The 18,587-nt window shown below is 46.7% G+C and overlaps 2 protein-coding genes and 2 pseudogenes across 3 annotated transcripts; 2 read left to right on the forward strand and 2 right to left on the reverse strand.

The window, feature by feature from the left end:
* The first annotated feature begins 2,650 nt into the window (after positions 1 to 2,650).
* Positions 2,651 to 9,081, forward strand: LOC133926058 (uncharacterized). Its single transcript, XM_062371795.1, has 7 exons — positions 2,651 to 2,828; positions 2,921 to 3,326; positions 3,413 to 3,510; positions 5,559 to 5,655; positions 5,753 to 5,838; positions 5,923 to 6,014; positions 8,754 to 9,081. The coding sequence occupies exons 2-6, from the start codon at positions 2,951 to 2,953 to the stop codon at positions 5,974 to 5,976; spliced, it is 711 nt and encodes a 236-aa protein (XP_062227779.1). The 5' UTR covers positions 2,651 to 2,828; positions 2,921 to 2,950; the 3' UTR covers positions 5,977 to 6,014; positions 8,754 to 9,081.
* A 1,719-nt stretch (positions 9,082 to 10,800) lies between these two features.
* On the reverse strand, positions 10,801 to 12,720 carry LOC133927480 (cytochrome P450 93G2-like; annotated as a pseudogene).
* Positions 12,721 to 13,132: 412 nt separating this feature from the next.
* On the forward strand, positions 13,133 to 16,523 carry LOC133926060 (NAC domain-containing protein 14-like). Of its 2 annotated transcripts, none has more exons than XM_062371801.1 (6): positions 13,133 to 13,676; positions 13,765 to 13,998; positions 14,090 to 14,440; positions 14,523 to 15,044; positions 15,134 to 15,233; positions 15,992 to 16,523. In XM_062371801.1, exons 1-6 carry the CDS (start codon positions 13,236 to 13,238, stop codon positions 16,249 to 16,251), a joined length of 1,908 nt encoding a protein of 635 aa, XP_062227785.1. In that variant the 5' UTR covers positions 13,133 to 13,235; the 3' UTR covers positions 16,252 to 16,523. The 2 variants fall into 2 exon arrangements, with proteins under 2 accessions (XP_062227785.1, XP_062227784.1); XM_062371800.1 differs by having other exon boundaries at positions 13,134 to 13,676; positions 14,523 to 15,062.
* A 174-nt stretch (positions 16,524 to 16,697) lies between these two features.
* On the reverse strand, positions 16,698 to 18,579 carry LOC133926061 (uncharacterized; annotated as a pseudogene).
* Between the last annotated feature and the right edge of the window lie 8 nt (positions 18,580 to 18,587).

Here is an 18,587-nt window from a genome sequence, read left to right on the forward strand (position 1 = left end):
ATATCCATCAAGAGCCCCCGTGTCGCTCTGGAAGGGCGGCTCGGGCGGCACCGAAACTTAGCGCCGCCTCCCCCTTGGTTAGCCAACCTCTGGTGTTTCGGGCCGCCTCACCGGATCCTAATGCCCTACGCGCAAACGACGGGATCCGGGTGCTGAAGGGCCGGATCCGCCCGGGGGCGGCGAGATCCACGCAAGAGCGGCGGCGCTGAGCTCGCGGAGGTGCGCAGTGGTGCAGCACAGAGACACGGTGCGTGAGGTGCAAAGGCACAACACGTTAGGCAAGCTGTAGAAGCTCCATCGGGAGTGGAAGCCTCTCTCAACTGTCGACAAGCTGGAGTAACGATCACCATCTCATCCAAGGTCATGTCTCTACTGACGATTACCTTAGGGGGTCTTGAATCTTTACACCACAAATGATACCTCTTAACTCCATCATCATAACCAAAACACACTTCAATGCTCGAGGTTCCAACTTATTCTCGAATATGAGCATACGCCGGACAACCAAATACCCTCAAGTGATCATACTGAGGTGGCTTGCCAGACCGCACCTCCTCTGGTGTCTTACACTCAATAGCTATCAAAGGCGAGCGATTAACTAAATAGCATGATATGGTAATTATCTTTGCCCAAAGATTTTGTGGCAACCCGACATAAGAGAGCATGCAACGGGTCCTCTCCAACATTGTCCTATTCATACGTTCCGCAACTCCATTCTACTGTGGAGTACCAACTGTGGTGTAGTGTCGAATAATGCCGACGTCCCGATAATACTTCTCAAACTCTCTCGAGCGGAACTCAATGTCATTGTCTGATCTCAAATATTTGACCTTCCTTTCTATTTGTGTTTTCACCATAGCCTTCCACTGACGAAAACAAACAAATGTCTCATCCTTGGACTTTAGGATGTAGACCCAAACCTTCATACTGAAATCATCAATGAAGGTTAGTAAATATTTTTCACCTCCAATAGAAGTAACTGGTGCTTCACCCCACAAATCAGTATGCATATAGTCAAGAATGACTATAGTTGTGTGAACAAACCTGCTGAACCTCAAACGAGTTTGCTTCTCAAAAATATAATGCTCACAAAACTGCAAACTACTTGTCTTTTGACTGCTCAACAGAGTAAGGATGTGAGCATCAAGATTAAGGATCTTCTAGTTCTAAGTGTTATAAGGAGATGAAGGATATTTAAAGTAGTATATGTCTCTTTCTTAGTCTTTTGACCGTACTATAAAGAGAGGTTAAGAGTAGTAGTTTGATCTAGTTGAGTCTAGACTTGGTTGTATGTATACTTATAAAATTCTAGCACTATGTGGCTTAGAGAAGCCCATAGATGAGTTTTTGAGAAGTTAAAGCTCAATAAAGTTTGAATTGGACGAGCTCAGAAACATTTATTCTTACTGAATGGTTTGATGCTCAGAAAAGAATTCACACCGGAGTATTTGTCACAGAAGAGGTTTTTCTGGAAGAAAACACCGGATGGTCCGATGCTCAAAAAGAAATACACACATGAGTATTTTGACTTATAAGACAAAATTGAATACAACACCAGATGGTTCGACATTGAGGCTTTGAACACGTCAGATCATTTTGCACGAGATGTGTATTTATTTAGAGGATAAATTTTGAACTCACCGGATGGTCCGGTGATCTCTAATAGTTTCACCGGAGCATTTTGCATAAGTCTATCATGTTAGTGTGCTTGGTTTTACTTTGCCGCTGATCGTAACGCTGATGCCAATACTAGAGAAGTACTGGCCGTCCTTGTACTACAGATTTTCTTCGATCTTTCGCAGTGACCAGTGACCAAACCAGCAAGAGGTTCTGGTGAGAACAGCATTACATTCACGTGGAGGGTGACAAAATAGAAAGGTTCATATTCATGAGGATTATGGTTGATCAGCCCAACTGTTCGGCCTTGGTCAAGGTAATGTTTAATTTGCTTTTTGGATCCAGTAGTGTAGCTCCGGTTGATTATGTGATCCTTACCCTTAGATGTCCAATTATGGTTGTTGTTTTCAGCAGAACCTCCTTCTCGCATGTTGTCAGATCTTGCGCACCGTCCATATTGTGTACATCCATAATTAACTTGTAGTCTGAATGCTATACTAGGTACATTCATGATGGCGTTGTTCTTTTGCATCTGCAGGTCAGCAGGTGTGCTTATTGATTACGTGTGGGCAAATAAAAGACGTGTGATCAATATGCCTGTTGTACCTCGACTAGGTAAGGAGTTGCTATGAAGTTGGGGCTTGATAAAAGACGGTGCAATATAATGGATTCTCGTAAGCTCCAGAACAACACAGAGAACATGTTCCATGCTGGTCAGCTGCTGCTCTTTCGGCCTCCGGCTACCCCCAATGACTTGTGCATGCACCCCTTTTCATCTCCGTTTGGAAGATGTTTAGAGCTGTACATGAGCAGAAACTACAAGTATACGCAGTTAAGGGGCGTAAAAAAACATACACAAGAGCCCGTTCCCTATATCCTACCATAAATTTTTGTTTATATTTGTCTTAGCGACGTGTGTGAAAAATAAAATAGATGTTGAGTGTAGGATTTAGATAATTTGGCACGGGTACCATTACCATTACCATACCATACCAGGATGTTGTTTCATCCAATCTTGTGCCTTGGTTTTCAATCCGATGGCAAGAACGCAGAGTGGAGCATGGGACGGACGCTTTGCATAATCCTCTCCCCTATCCTCGTCTCGCTTTGCATAATCCTCTTATTATTGTCTCGCCGAGAGGCGTCGCCCTCGTCCTCTTTCCCTGCCATCCATCCATCCGGACACAGAGATCGATTCCTTCTTTTTGTTGGTGCGCAACCCTAATCTAGATCTTTCTCTCCCTCTCTCGATTCAGCTAGTTGCGGATTTGATGGCCATACTAATCTATCCATCCATGGTTAGGCTTCAGCCGCGCAAGGTCAATCCGCCTCTATGCCTACTAATCCTCCGCCTCCGCCTCCTGGGTCTTCGTCTTCGGCTCCGGCGGGGGCCAACTATTTCCCGCTCCCTTTCCACCTGCAGCAGCACCAGCCGCAGCCGCAGCCGCAGATGCCGATGGCGGCGAGCAGCTACCAGCAGTACCAGCAACAGCTGCAACAGGCGCAGCAGCTCTTCCAGCGGGACGCGCAGACCATCACCCCCGAGGCGCTGCAGAGCGTCAAGGCTGCCCTCGCCACCAGCGACGTCCTCGACCCCGCCGCCGCCGCCAACGCCAGGCCCTCCGACCCCTCCACCAGCAAGAAACCCGTCCCTCGCCGCGCAGCCGGACAATCCTGGGAGGACCCCACCCTCACCGACTGGCCCGAAAGTACTGACGATGACACCTCTTCATTCAATTTCCTTTGTTTTGTGCCTCACCCTTCTCTCATTTCCTTGGGTCTCAACAATTTACAGACGACTATCGGCTGTTTTGTGGAGATCTGGGCAACGAAGTTAATGATGATGTTCTCTCCAAAGCATTCTCACGGTTCCCCTCCTTCAACATGGCAAGGGTAACTACTCCCTCTATCCAAAAATTCTTTAACGCTCAAATACTCTTCATGCTCAAACTCTTTTTCATAAGAGTTTTTATACAAAACTCAAGCTCACATAATACTCAGGTTTTTAGTTTTGGCACAAGGTGGTGATATACATGGCCAATTATCAACCTGTTCAATACGTAGAAATATTGTTCAAAGTAATTCTGCCTCAAAAGCCTTGCAGATATATAGCACATCTCCCTGCAAAAAGTTTGATAATTGATAGGTAGCTTTACAGAAAACATCACGTAAAACATGAGCTACAGTATGGCAAATCCGGTGTCAAACTTTCAAACAACAAAGCCTTTTAGTCCCAAGCAAGTTGGGTAAGCTAGAGATGAAACCCAACAAGATCCACCAATAAAGAGGATGGAAAAAAGTAAACAAAAATCAAACACACCCCAGAATTGTCTTAAAACCATGGCCAGTCTTGTGGAGCTTCCTTCCACAGGGACACTTGAAAAACGACATCAACGGTTACTCGTTGGCACATACAAAGTAGCAAAATTTTAAAAAAACAAATCAAGCTTCAAGTAACCTTGCCCATCGCTGAAGAAATCTGTAGCTTAACATCAAGTAGCTAGTGATTACTGAGTTGGTTGTTGCTTACTTTCATACTCAAATCCCACATAAAGAAAGTCAAATTGGCTCACATAGATTTACAGAGAGAGGAGCTAACAAATTAGGAGGTGGTGATTCGGGCTAAAAGAGATGAAGGATACAAGGATTGAGGCTCCTTGAAAGTAGAGGCTGCTTCCTGCTCTACACTACCACTACTACGCGCCTTAGGCTTACTCCGTCATTCTTGTTCTCCACCGTTACGGGCAGCGTTGCTTTGCCATCCTCGCGTTGGACCACCACCATAGCCACTCTACCACCTCTTGCCCCATATCGCCTGGCCTGAGAGAGCAGTGGCTAGGGATGGCAGCTGGACCCGTGGGTTCGGGTCCTCACGGGTTCTGCACCCGACAGGTGTGGGTTCGGGTGCTAAATCCCGCCCAGGGGTTTGACGGGTCGGGTGCCCGAACTATAGCGGGTTGGGCGCGCATTTCGACCTAGCCACCCCGCCACCCCCTCCGTTGGCCCGCCTGGCCTCCCCGCCGCCCCGCTGCCGCCCCGCCCGACCGACCCGACGCCTGGCCTCCGTGCAGCCGCCCTTCCCGGCCTCCTTGACGCTCAGCGAGGCTCCCCAACCCAACGGGCACCCGGCGGGTGCGGATTTGGGTCCCATTTTTCACCCGTTTGTCATTTCGGTCTCGGGTCGGGTCAAGACTGTCAGGTTTCGAGTTGAGCGTGGTTTTGCTCCACCTAACCCTGACCCGATCCATTGCCATCCCTAGCAGTGGCAGCTGGTTAATCAGGGGTACGGATGGCAATCAGGCGCGATGGGCACAGGTAGTGCTCACCCATACCCGTGCTCATTAGGAATCCTATGGCTGTGGGTGTGCCCAGTGCCCACCACCCGTGATGGGCAATCAATCATGTTGATGCCTGTCGCCGGTATTTGATGTCCACGGGCATGCCTGATTGGCCACCAAAATTTGTCCAAATGGCACATGAAGCCCAAAATTACTACCAAGGTCTAAGTGGAGATCATCAGAAATTAAAGCTATACTTCATGTGGGATGGATGGAGTCAAAGAGTGGGGAACATGGGATTACTGAGATGGAGAGGAATTGGGAATGGGGCCCAGGGCTTGAGTATGAGTGGGAGAGACTAAGGGATAGATGGGGGTGGTGATTGCGCTCCTTGCACTATCTAGGCATCCATCTAGGATCCAGTGGCTGACAATAATTGGGGTGATGTGTCGACGCTAGTCTTTATGTCATTCCAGCAAGAATAGTATATAGTGCACATAAGATCTGTATAGTTGTGTACTGTTTTCAGAATATGTTTATGAATTGTGACTGATTCAGATCTTGAGTTGTACATAGCACAGTGTATATTGGTCCTTGTGTGCAGAATTTGGCATGCATTTCTTTATTTTATGCGGCCATAATTTGTATTTGCACCTTTTTCAGGTTGTTAGAGATAAGAGGACTGGCAAAACTAAAGGTTATGGATTTGTGAGCTTTTCAAACCCTACGGACCTGGCTGCAGCGATAAAAGAAATGAATGGTATGCATCTATAATGGGTTCTACAGATTGAGTTGCTGTCACTTATCAACATGCTTTGATTGACTCTTACCCTTGTGACTTTTGAACACTGGTTTAGGAAAATATGTTGGGAACCGCCCTATTAAATTACGTAAGAGCAATTGGAAGGAGAGGACAGATGTTGAGGCTCTAGAAAGACAAAAGGTGTCTTCCTGTTTCCTTCTTCAAACAATTGTATGTTGCTCTCCTCGTGGCCTCTAATTTTGTTCATATTTTTTAATTTTCCAGAACCATATCCAGAGGAAGCCTAAAATGCCCAAGAAGAGTATTCTTCACAAGTAAAGCTATATTGGCCCTACTGAGGGTGACCCCTGCAGAGGGTAAGTTCCTTTGATTGCATGAGCTGAACACTGTCCTTGCATCACTATCTTGTGGTTTATCATTTGCAATTATATCATCTAGTAATACTTGGTCTGTTATTTTGTACAATAATACGTAGCCAGGCTTGTGATTTTGTGATAGAACTTGTATAAAATCGAGAAAGCAATGCTAATAGCACCCAAGGTCCCTTCTACCTTTTTTATTTCTTTTGAAACACCCGGTCCTTGCCAATAAGTCAGAATTCAAATGGTTATGTCTCATCTAGCTTGTATAATGACTGATATCCATATAAATTCCAAATAGCATATAGTTAGAGCAAAAGACAATTGGTATCGCATATGCCAGTTGGGACCAAGAAATATGGTAATCAGTATGTGTCTGCTGGTTTTTATAACCCTCATAGCATTGATGTATTTTCTAATCTTCTAGGGCAGACTTCAAGAGTGATGGTGTATTTAGAATAGTTGCTGTTAGCTTGAGGTTCATGCTTGTATTCCTTATAATATTAGGTGAAATTCTTAATGACCTACTGATCTATTGGGGGGCGCCAGATGTTAGTTATACCATTCTTTCTCCTTCCCGATCTCTATATTTCTCCATTCTAAGTATTGCCTGTACTCCCAGTGTGCTCTCTCACACATCCACACTTCATCACACCTAAAACAAACCAAGGTTGCAGCTGTAGCATTCGCCCAAAACATACTGCTCAGACCCCCTTTCCCTGTCTTCCCAACCATGAGTGCACCTCAATATGGTGCTAATCCGGCTCGAAGAGGTCCCCCCCCCCCCCCCCCCCCGCGTGCGATTCATGGCTGTTCGTGCAAATTTCACTTCTTAATGGTCCAGCCTGCTTGTACCTTGCGTCCTGCAATCCTTGCCATTTCCACACTAGCCAACTCCCATGTTTCTCTGTCATCGTGCTTGTATATGGCACCGATACCATGCCATGCTGGCTATGGCTGTGACCAGGAATTCGACATGTTATCGGAAGAAATACAGAAAGATGCGTAAGAATGGGCCAAATTGTGTTACATTTGTTTTCTTGGAAAAAGTCCATTTCTCGATCCCTCGACTCTTTGAGCGGCTTAAAAATGGTCCCTCAACTTGAATACCAGAAATCTTTAGTCCTTCAAGTATTAATACCATGAGAAACATGTCCCTTCGCTTTCAACTAGGCGGTTTTGCACATGTGGACATGCTGAGTCGGAAATTGCGTGGCCACGTGTTGCTGAGTCAGCCCCCTTATCATCCCTTTGCCTCCCGCACACTCTCTCCTCCTGCCGTTGTGTGCCTGCCACCGCCGCAAAATCCGGAGAGGGTGTAGAGGCCCGCCGGCGCGGTACCACCACCATGAAGGCGAATAAGGTAGGGGCTGTGGCGCCGTCCCCAAAGAAGCTCCGGTGGACACAACCCATCCACCTTTCTTCTTTTTCACCTTCCCCTTTCCTTCGGTTCTTCCCCTCCCCAAGGTCTCGCCCACCTCGTCCCAGATTGGAGTACTCGTTCAGCAGCCACCCGTAACGCAGTTGGGAGAGGAAGTAGAGCAGCGGCAACAGCACTCCTCGACATCTAGACCATGGCTGAGAGGACATCTAGATCATAGCAGTGAGGAAGTAGGGGAATCAGGAATAAGTAGCAGCAGGACAATTGCAGGTCATATGGAGCATCAGCAAGTTCGACCTCCTCATGGGCGTGGAGAAGCAGCAGACTTGGCGGAGGGGGTGCTGAATCTTTTGTGGTGGCTTCCATGCCATCCGTCTCCACGTGTTCGGTGGCAGCAACCACACCTCAGAGGCTGTGGTGGCCGAGCCCCAGCAGTGGGCATCTGCACACGGCGTCCGCTTCTCCCCTGTGGACAAGCACTGGCGTGCTGCGCTCGCTGTTGTGCTGTAGAGAGAGGTGTGTGTGAGAGGGAAAAGAAGGTAACGGGAACGACATGCGGGACCAAGTTGGTGATGTGGCAGCCATGTGCCCGTGTCACACAAAAACGCCCACATCAGATCCGAGTCAGCTTGTGCACGTAGGCAAAACCACTCAGTATGGGTTGGAGGGACTGAAGATTTCTGGTATTCAAGTTGAGGGACTATTTTTAAACCACTTGAATAGTTGACGGACTATTTTTAAACCACTTGAATAGTTGAGGGACTTTTTCCTTTTTTTCTATTTGCTTAGTAATCTCCATGCCATCCGTGGTAGTAAAACCGTCTACAGAAACTGCCTCGGGGGGTTATGTTCTCGGGTTTTTTGAGATCATGGGTTAAGTAGATGGCTCTTTATTATAGGGAGTTAACGCACACCGATAGTTTATGGGCTGTATAAACCTTGCTATTAGGGTTTAGGGAGGAAAAGCAAATGCGCCTGCAGGGGCATATGCACCTCATATCCACATGGGTAATGCACATGCAAAATCCATAGTCCTGTTTTATGTCCTATTTTTCTTGGCTCTGATAGCAATTATGCGTTCTGTTTTCCTTGGCTCTCGTAGTCTTATCATTTAGGTAGATTTCATTCTAACATCTTTAGTCTCCTGCCATATATGTGCATGCCACATTGACCAATATATATTAAACCCATCATGTCCACCTCTACCATTGATGGGCTTTAGCATGCCTTGATGGTGACATATGCAAGAGCTGTAGGTGAAGGGCCTCTTTCTTTCTTTTCTGCATTACGACTTAAACCACTTTCACGGGGCACAAGCTGATGCCTGTGATGTTATTGTCCAATTTGTGCTGCAGAGGGCTGATGGATCATGGATGGTGCAGTGCTGCTGTTGCCTTGTGAAAACTCTATTAAAGCAATGCTGTTGCCTGTGAGGCGTGTCACGCTATTTAGCAAGCAATGTTCCATCTGATGACAGACAAGCTGGTGGTCACATTTCTAGAGTATTTGTCTGTTAACCTCTTTTGGTTGCTTAACGGCGTATGTTTAATCAGCTATAACTGGAATTGTATTGCTATCTGATATAAGCCTTTTCGTACTGCCCCTTTAAAAAAAAAAACCGTTCCTGCTGTTTTGAATTGTGCCCGAAGCTATGGCTATATGAAACATCTCCTCTGATTCAAATGAGACATTGAGTCTGATGTTTCTGGGAATAATCTGGTGGGATGTGGGGAATATGATCATCTTATTGCGGTGTTCACAGCCCAATTATATATACTCTCTCTGTCTATTTATGTAAGGCGTATTTTTATTTGAAAAAATTAAACTTTATAAGGTTTGACTAATAATTAGTCAAATTATATGTATATTTAGTTTACAAAAGTTGTATCAATAAATTCGTATTTCAAAATGTTTTTAATATTATGTTAATTTTATAGTAATTGATAATATGTTGTAATAAAAAACTAAAGGTCAAAATTTACTTTTAAAGACTTTTTCATTTTAAAGTGCGTCATATGTAGATAGATATAAAGTGCGTCTTATGTAGATAGATAGACGGAGAGTATATATAAAAAAAAATGCACAGTTCATTACATAAGTACAAATTTTGATCCATGATGCTGTAACAGATAAATTCCTTAGTTTGTTTTCAAGCAAGCTCAGGACCATGGATGCCAACCAGGGTTCAAAAAACCGTTGGTAACCGCTCAAAAATCGCGGTTACCGACCTTCCCGGTCCGGTCCGATTTCAAAAACCGCTCGGTAACCGAAATTTGAATTCAAAAAATTCGAAAAAATAAAAAAATTCAAAAAAAATTTAAAAAAAATCTTAAAAAAAACTAGACACAATTCTAAGAACTTCTGTGAAAACAATTTTCAAAAATAATGTCGTTTGCATCATATTCTATAGGGAGAAAGTTTGAAAAAAATGAAAAAAATTGAAACGTGCGGCTCAATTATTAACTCACGTTAAGGAAAAGTGTAACATGCAAACACATATTTTTCTTGTATAAAACGTATTTTAAGAGAACCTTTAAAATTGATTTCACTTTATTTAGAATTTTATTAAATTCTCTATGATTTTTACAAAGTTCACAAGCATAAAGTGAATATGTTAAGAAAAATCACTGTAATTAATTTTTTCATGTCTACTATTATTTTTTCTACGTAAATCATAATATAAATAAGCTAATGAAAGTGGTTTCACTAATTTTTAAGGTGTGATGGGTCAGTTATGAATTAATCTAGTCACAACACATTTACACAATCATGCATGTTACAATAACTAATTCATGAGTTCATATATTTTTAAAAGATATAGGATCATATAAGAAGACTAACAAAATTAGTTTCATGATTTTTGGATTAGCAAAGAGTAAACTATGCATTTACCTTGGTTTAACAAATAAAATTTCTCACAGAAAATTTTGAACTTTTTTATGAGTATAAATACTTTTATCATGTAGATCATGTTACAAGGAAGCCAACAAAATTTGTTTCACTTGATTTGAAGCTCGGATGAATTAGTTATTGATTTTACAAGATTGAACCTTTTTTTAGGTTTTTTGTTGAACTGCGCTGAAATTCGATAAAACCGCTCGATAAATCGAGAAAACCGAGCGGTTACCGAGCCAAACCGCTCGGTAACCGACCGAATAAAAAATGCGAGAAAATCGCTCGGTAACCGACCCAAACCGCTCGGTAACCGACCCAAACCGCTCGGTTACCGAGAGGGCAAAAACATGATTTTTTCGCAAAAATTTAAAATTTGCCGAATGAATTTTCTCCAAATTTTTTTGAATTTTTGACCGGTAATCGCGGTTACCGCGGTTTTTCGGTTACCGCCGGAGGTCGGTAACCGACCTCCGATCGGTAACGCGAACCATGATGCCAACCCTCGTCGATTCAGGGAGTTGTGGGGAGCGGATTGAGGCGCGGGGTGGGGAAGAGCACGAGCGGCTGCTTCCGGGCAGAGACGAGCCCGTCTGCCTCCATGTCCAATGGCGGCGCCTTGGATTGACCAGGCGGGAGCGGCACCGCCCAGTCGAAGCATTGCACCAGCGCGGCGAGGAACGCCGGCACAGCCTGCATCGCGAGGCCCATGCCAGGGCAGGCGCGGCGGCGGCTCCCGAACGGCATGAGCTGCCCCTTGGGGTCCACGTTCGCGCCGGCGCCACCGGGCATGAATCTCTCGGGCTCCTCCCAGCACGCCCGATGGAGAATATGGTGAAGAAGACGGACGTCTTGGTCGGGATGGTGTAGCCGCGGACGTGCACCGGCTCGATGGTCTCCCGCTGCGCAAACACCGCCGGCGGCTGCAGCCGCAGGGTCTCCTTGAACACGGCCTGCAGGTAGGGCAGCTGCGCGACGTCCTGCTCGCCGACCAGCCGCGACGTGCCCACCACCGCGCGGCAGTTTGTCCATGCAGGCCGGGTGGTTGATCAAGTGCGCGAGCATCCACTCGACGCTGGTGGCCGTCGTGTCCGACCCGGCGGTGAAGATGTCCTGTGAGAGGGAGGGTACATATATATAGCAGGTTGCGGCCTGAATTAATCTGGAGTAACTCACGAGCTACAACTCACGAGGACGAAGGCCTTGATGTTCTCCCTGGTGAGCTTGACCACGGCGTTCTTGTCCTCCGCCGCGTAAGTCCTTGGTTGTCTTGGCGATCGTCGGCGAGCGCTGCTTCTGCTCCTTGCCCGTGATCATGATCTCGAGCAGCGCGTCCAACTTGTCGCGCACCTCGCGCGAGACCCTGCAGGTCCCACCCGCGGCAGAGCGCGACGTAGTCCTCGAGGTTGAACGCCCCCACGAGCTCGGCCACCTGCTTGGCGCCGCCTCCGTCATGTCGCCCGGCAGAGCGCTGGCCACCATGCGCATGATGGCGTTGTTGGACATGCGGATGAGCTGGCGGCTGACGTCGATGGACTCGTCCTTGTCTGCACCGCCCCCAGCTCGGCCTCCCGCACGGGGCGCAGCTGATCGACGGTGCGCGGGCCGAGCAGCTCGGACATGCAGAGGCGCTTGACGAAGCGCCAGTACGGGCCGTAGGGCGCGAAGGCGAAGCCCTCGGAGCCGTAGGCAAGGTGGCGGGTGACGGCCGTGAGCGGGCGCTCCGGGATGCTGGCCTCGAACTTGAGGAGGTCGCGCGCGGCTTCGGCGGTGCCGGCGACGACGCAGTGGGTGGAGGGGCCGAGGCGGAGGTAGACGAGGGGCCCGTAGCGCGCGAGGATGCGGTCGAAGGCGCGGTGCGGATGAGATGCAGGTGTCCGATGAGAGGGAGGTCCAGCGGGCTCGGGGGCAGCTTCTTGTTGCTTCTTGTCCTTATGCTGCTGATCGCCGACAGCGTGAGGAAGAGGACGGCGGCCAGTGCGACGGACAGTTTGTTGTATAGTTTTAGTCTTTCGGTGAGTAGGTTTTTTTAGTTAGGAGTTTGAATAGTTTTTAATCTCCTTTTAGTTCTTTTTTATTGTAAACTGTAATAATTTGTTGTATGTTTAAGAATTTATAATGTAATTTAATTATTTGATCTTTCTTAAATTGTATTTTGATGCTATATATTGTAAAGATATTGTTCCGATCCTGAAAGTAAACACGTGCCGAGTCTATCGGAATAAAATTCTAATTAATCATCGAAGTTGTGATTATAAATAATAATCCTTCTGGTGATTAACTAAAATACTATTTAGACAGTTACCTATAGCTATTCTATGCTTCGAGAGTCCTTGATGATGACCTCGAACAGTGTCCGTAGGCTAGAGTATTTCCTCTGATAGTACCATATAGGTGCAGGAAGTTGATCTCTATTTGGTCGGGTACCATGTAAAGAGTGCTTCTTGAAATTCCTTGTTGAGAGAGAGGACGCAAATTCAGCTAAGCATCCTTGATTGTTCTCTCTGCTCTCTCTTTTTTTTTAAAAAAAAACCGGAATCTATTTCACACATATAGATAAAGTATTATATAGCAGTACTTACAAAGACACTCTTGAAAAATATCAAAATAACACATTGGTCCTTGCAAGGAACTCCCGGTCACTTTGTCACCGGCAATCGGAGCTTGCAGCTTGAAGCCGAAGCTCTTTCCGGTGAAGAAGTTTTGAAGTTTTTTATTGCTACAACGGGAAGCACATCAGAGTCAGACACGACGTACTCTTGAATCGTTGAACGCTAAGGCACTTCTTCTCCTCTCCTGCTCTGGATATCACAATTCTCAGAAAGAAACAAAAGAAAACAAAAACAAAAACCTCTTGGGCCAAGCCCAGTGCCTTCCTGTCTGTCTCCTCTCCTCTGCCGCAGCGCCGCGCAGCTGGGAAAGGAGGAAAGCGAGAGGACAGCGCGATGTCGGCTCCGGCTGCTCTGCCGGTGGGGTTCCGCTTCCGCCCGACGGACGAGGAGCTGGTGCGGCACTACCTCAAGGCCAAGATCGCTGGGCGCGCGCACCCGGACCTGCTCTTCATCCCGGACGTCGACCTGTCGGCGTGCGAGCCCTGGGAGCTCCCCGCCAAGGCCCTCATCAAGTCCGACGACCCCGAGTGGTTCTTCTTCGCCCCCCTCGACCGCAAGTACCCCGGCGGCCTCCGATCCAACCGCTCCACCGCCGCCGGCTACTGGAAGGCCACAGGCAAGGACCGACTCATCCGCTCCCGCCCCGGAGGCACCCTCATCGGCGTCAAGAAGACCCTCGTCTTCCACCGCGGCAGGGCGCCGCGCGGACACCGCACCGCCTGGATCATGCACGAGTATCGCACGGCCGAGCCCCAACTCCCGCAGGGCCAAAACGTTCGTAATTTCTACTCGTCCTCATCATCCTTGCACTTACTACTACTAGGCTCAGGAGCCGATTGCTTTCTCTCTACTTGTGCACCAGGGTAGCTTCGTTCTCTACCGCCTGTTCAACAAGCACGAGGAGGAAGCCTCAACTCTCCCAGGGTCCAATTCGGAGGACTCGGATTCACCATCCACATCGTCTCCTGCCAACCCGCAACATGTCCAAGGAACAATCACCCAGGTGGTAAAAGCCGAGAATTTGATCCGACCGGCTTCTGGCAAAATGCCTCATCTTCTTACAACTGTCGATAACAATGAGCCAACAGCCACTAAGGTGAATTTCTTTTCTAATAGAGTATACACCAAGCAAGAACCTCCAGTATTTCATTTCAACATTGCATATTAACTCTTGGTATAACATGCAGGAAGATGATCCTCTTCTGGATGTGTTAGCTCAGCTTCCAGACCTACAGCCTGAGCAAAAATACGATGGATTCCCTACCATCACTTCTCCGATGCGTCCTTACACTGATCATCCTTTTGTTGGCAATGTTGGCGGGCAAGATCTTTCAGCATATATCAATAGTATCATTGCTCATCAGGATCTGGAAGACTTGTTGCTTAACCCAGCTTTGGCCAAGACGGATGAGCACCCCACTGGAAATGCTGAGCCCAATCCTACTGCTCTACTCATGCCAAGCAACAGCTCGAACAACAAGAGATTACCTGAAACTAGTTGGACAAAAAGTGATTCAGATGATGTGCTCCTAATTCAGGTTAGAATGAGTCTTCGCTTTTATCCATCTTGACACTCTTCTCTGAACTTATCTTCTCTCACTTTTTCATTTTGAAACAAAGGGTGCAGATGGCACGGGTGCTGCTCACTGTTCTTCTGCAACCAAAATACTACAAATGGATACGGGTGATGCTAATCATGACACAGGAGCCCAAACCAACTTGGCCTACAGTGAGTCAACTCAAGTGTCCCACTTATACAACCAGTATCAACTTCAATCTGCGTACATTCCTGAAAATGAACCACCAAATAGTGGAGCATTGTGCCCTGCTGGCTCATGGACTCCTTCCCAACATTTGTTCAACAATATGGTAGAACCGTCCAGGAGTGACATGACAAATTCAGATGCCTTTAATGCACTCGAAGGTTGGGCAGCAGAACCCACGATGCAGCAGTTCACAGTTTCAAACTTCATGGATCCACAGCAAGGAACTGCGGCAAGAAGGATCCGCCTTGTGCACTCTGTTCAGAGGCCATCAGTCACTGAACCTGTACTAACTTCTCATTTGGAGAGTGAAGATGAAGCTGGGTCATGTTATAGCACACACAGTTCATCAAGCAACCATAACAAGGATGATGCCAGTGTGATCTCCCAAACTATGGTACGACTCTAGCTTCTCGTAAGTCTATTGACCGCTGCTAGTATTCACTGGGTTAATATGGTCTTTCTCAGGCTGGAGAAGCAATGCATATTCAGGGTGGAGGGGTGATACCTACTCAAGTTCTTTCTTCGGTGGAAGTGACAGGAAAGCTCCAGGATTTCTCATTTGATGGTAATATATTGCAAATTCAATTTAAATAGATTTTTAGGGCTTCCTTGTGTTAGTATATAATATTAATTATAAATATCATGACTAAAGCAGTGAGGTAAAATATTTAGCATGTCCTATGGAGCTGTTTTTTTTTTCTCATTCTGGCATGCTGCAAATTGCAAAGCTGTAGGTCTCACATGTGGCTTATCTACAAAATTTGTGCAGTGGAATCCCTTCTGTTATGCAAAATTTCAGTGGGGTTCCTTCTTATATTGGAGGTAAAATTGAACTTTTTTGTAATTTCGCCAATACTGAAGGGCAGGCCTGTGACCCTACAACGATCCGCCTGTTGGTCTCATGTATAGCTAATCTAAAGGGCATGTATTGCCTTGGGACGCTATTGACACCAAGTTCCTAAAACTTGACCTTTTTTTAAAAAAAATGAAGTAAATATTTAGGGGAGGAATGCTCCTATTGCGTGCCCTGAAATATGGGCAGCCAAGGCAAAATATAGATGTTCATCTGGAAGAGTGCATGTTCACTTTGTGATGCAGTAGCTTAGTATTTAGAATGTTCCTATTGTGCGACATGAAATATGGGCAGGCAACAAAGGCATAATGCACATGTTCGTCTAGGAGACTACATGCTCATTTCTCTATGCAGTAGTTTAGTATTTAGAATGTTGTGGGAGTAGTTCTAAAACATAATACGTTGGAGTCGATGGACATAATACCTGCATCCTGAGCTGTCTCTGAGGTTTTGGTAATTTTGTTCTGCAGAAGGCACATCGCCACATGGTGAGCTGCCTCATGGAGGCGATCTCAAGCAGAGGCTCAAACAGGAACATAGAAAGACCAGTCAGAATGTCTGCGAAGGCCTGCAGCACAGTGAACGTGTGCCTGGAGAGCCAACCTTGAGAAGAAGAAGACAGCCTACACCAATTGGTTCGGTTGTGCGGTTGCTCTGTCTGGCTCTCGTGGTGATCCTTGCATTTGTTGGTTTATGGAAATCTAGCTTATGTAAATCGCTGCTGTGGTAACTATTGTAAATGATTCAGGGTAGTCGCAGCATTAGTACCTAGCGTGAATGGCTGGTCTCCAAAAAGAAAGAAAAAAAGTGTGAATGTTTCAGGGTCTATAGGACTCACTATGCTCCTGTGTATATTTGCTGGGCTGGCATAACATAGAGTTAGAAATCTCAGAGCTGTTCTGTAAGGTAGTTGATTCATACTTCATAGAATGAACTTGTGTACACGAGTTACTTATGTAGAAATTCCATGCTCATATATGTGGGGAGGTGCTTGTAGCTGTATCATGGATCCCTCATCTATTTTTACCACAAATCTGTTGATTCCTTTCCATCAGAATAAAGCTCAGTTGAAATCAGCGCAGGTGAAATATGGAATCAACTCATTAGAGCCATAACCAGGTGAGTCCAAATTATTATCTGCGAGCATGGTCCTAGAGTAAAATGGGTTGGAAGAGAAATGAAAACTGCAGGGCCAATCTTTTCAAAAAGCTAAAATTGCTGCTACAACCTAGAGTTTAAGAAGCTAAAATCATACGAGACGAGAACACATCTTGGTTTCTACATGTATTTGAGGGCAAACACACCAAAACTGATTCCGAGGAAGGTGGCGATGGCGATTCCGAAAATGCCGGCGAGGATACCTGGAACCATCAAAGAAATCCAGCCCTTTGCGGTCGCCATCCCGCAGGCTGTGGTCGGGCCACCCACGTTTGCGTTTGACGCTATCAGCAGCAACTTGTCGTCAAATCTGAGCAGCTTCCCGGCGCCAAGAATCACCAAGAGATGTACCGCGATTTGCACAGATGCAAATGCAAATATGGTAGGTGTTGTGTTGATGACATTGCCGATGCTTCCATTAGCTCCAACAACAGCAAAGAACACCTGCCAATTCGATTGAATTGCGTTGAATTGAATCGAATCGAATTCCATGCAGAGGCTAAAGCATACTACTTGCCTGCATCAGAATTACAGCCAGGGCCTCGCCTGACGGAGCAAGCTTTCCGATGAGAGGGGAACAATGTTGCCAAAGCCACCACGATTCCAGTGATGCAGGGAAGGCTTCCCCCTTGTATGCCCAGCAAGCTCGTCGTGTATCTTCCTGCTTTGCATATGGCAAACGCCACCGCCATGGCCATGGCACTTTGCAGAGAAGGTAACTTGTCCCCAGCTAACGATTCCGAGCGCCCCTGACCATCTCCTCAAGATCAAAAGGTATTTAGGTACTAGTGTGTTGAATTAAAGCATAATCTACTTAGTTGACTTGCAACATATATTAGAGAAATCTAAACATGAACTCGCACTCGCTAATGAAGGGAAAGTGAACTCTTGAATTATATCAAATTATGTGGTGGATGGAACCAAAGTTTTCAGGTCCACGAAAACGCAACGCTATGACTGGGGGCTTTTCATTTTTCTTGAGAACCCAGCCAAAAGATGCATTACTTGAGGCTTTTCATTCTTTTTTTTCTTTTCTGGCGAGGAGTATTACTGGAGGCTTTGCCTTGCACTAAATTTTCCGCGAGAATAAATGCAAGACACCAACATGATCTGCCTACGGAATTGAGAATTATGAGAGAGAAAGGAAAGACTACAAAACAGGAGAAAGTAAGTAACTCACCTGCTGGTTGCGAATCTTCTGCGGGAATTTTAGCAGCTAATGCAAAGAGACTTGTGAAGTAGAGTGCACAGATAACATTGTCAGCAGCTAGTCCTGCTGCCTGCACTGATGAGGAAACCCCAAGAGCTTCTGAAACAGCAACGTAGTTGACGGCTGACGAGGTAAAGTAGCAACCAGTGTTGAAGTTGAAGACGTTTACAATGAAATGCAGGTAAGCTAAGCTAAGGCAAGAAACAATTGGTACCACACCTCCACCAATGTGGCGACTCATGAGCGCTGCTGCGATCTTCCAATTATCTTGCCCCAGCGACCGCATCGGGACAAGCAGGAATGCCACCACTGTGCCGATCGTTGTCGCCACTGCAAGCAAATTGAGCAGCAAATTACGATACTACGAGCAGATGGGAATGCAAGAAATAGTACAAGTAGAGAAGGCCGTACGAGATCCGAGCAAGAAGGCTCGGAGGAGGTCGCCGGTGGAGCGGAGGAAGGTCCGGTTACCCCAGTGGTCAGATGCGGGAACAAGGGGTCCATGTCCATGGCCCCAGGACGGCAGGACGAAGGCGGTGGCCAATATCGGGCGCTGGTGGAGTCGGGCAGACGAGGAGGACGACGACCGTGCAAATGCAAGGCCGCACGAGTAGTTGTGGCGGCAGCTGCGGTGACGGAGCGGAGCGCTGGCCTTGGCTGGGACGAAGATGGCCGTCGCAGCGGCCATCCGGTGCACG

The sequence above is a fragment of the Phragmites australis genome, chromosome 8, assembly GCF_958298935.1.
Source record: "Phragmites australis chromosome 8, lpPhrAust1.1, whole genome shotgun sequence".
NCBI classification, from domain to species: domain Eukaryota; kingdom Viridiplantae; phylum Streptophyta; class Magnoliopsida; order Poales; family Poaceae; genus Phragmites; species Phragmites australis.

Coding starts and splice junctions, on each gene's coding strand:
- LOC133926058 (XM_062371795.1), top strand. CDS start 2,951: ATGCCTACTAATCCTCCGCCTCCGCCTCCTGGGTCTTCGTCTTCGGCT. Junction 3,511..5,558: donor CCTCCTTCAACATGGCAAGG/GTAACTACTCCC, acceptor CACCTTTTTCAG/GTTGTTAGAGATAAGAGGAC. Junction 5,656..5,752: donor AGCGATAAAAGAAATGAATG/GTATGCATCTAT, acceptor ACACTGGTTTAG/GAAAATATGTTGGGAACCGC.
- LOC133926060 (XM_062371800.1), top strand. CDS start 13,236: ATGTCGGCTCCGGCTGCTCTGCCGGTGGGGTTCCGCTTCCGCCCGACG. Junction 13,999..14,089: donor ATGAGCCAACAGCCACTAAG/GTGAATTTCTTT, acceptor TATAACATGCAG/GAAGATGATCCTCTTCTGGA. Junction 15,063..15,133: donor GTGTGATCTCCCAAACTATG/GTACGACTCTAG, acceptor GGTCTTTCTCAG/GCTGGAGAAGCAATGCATAT.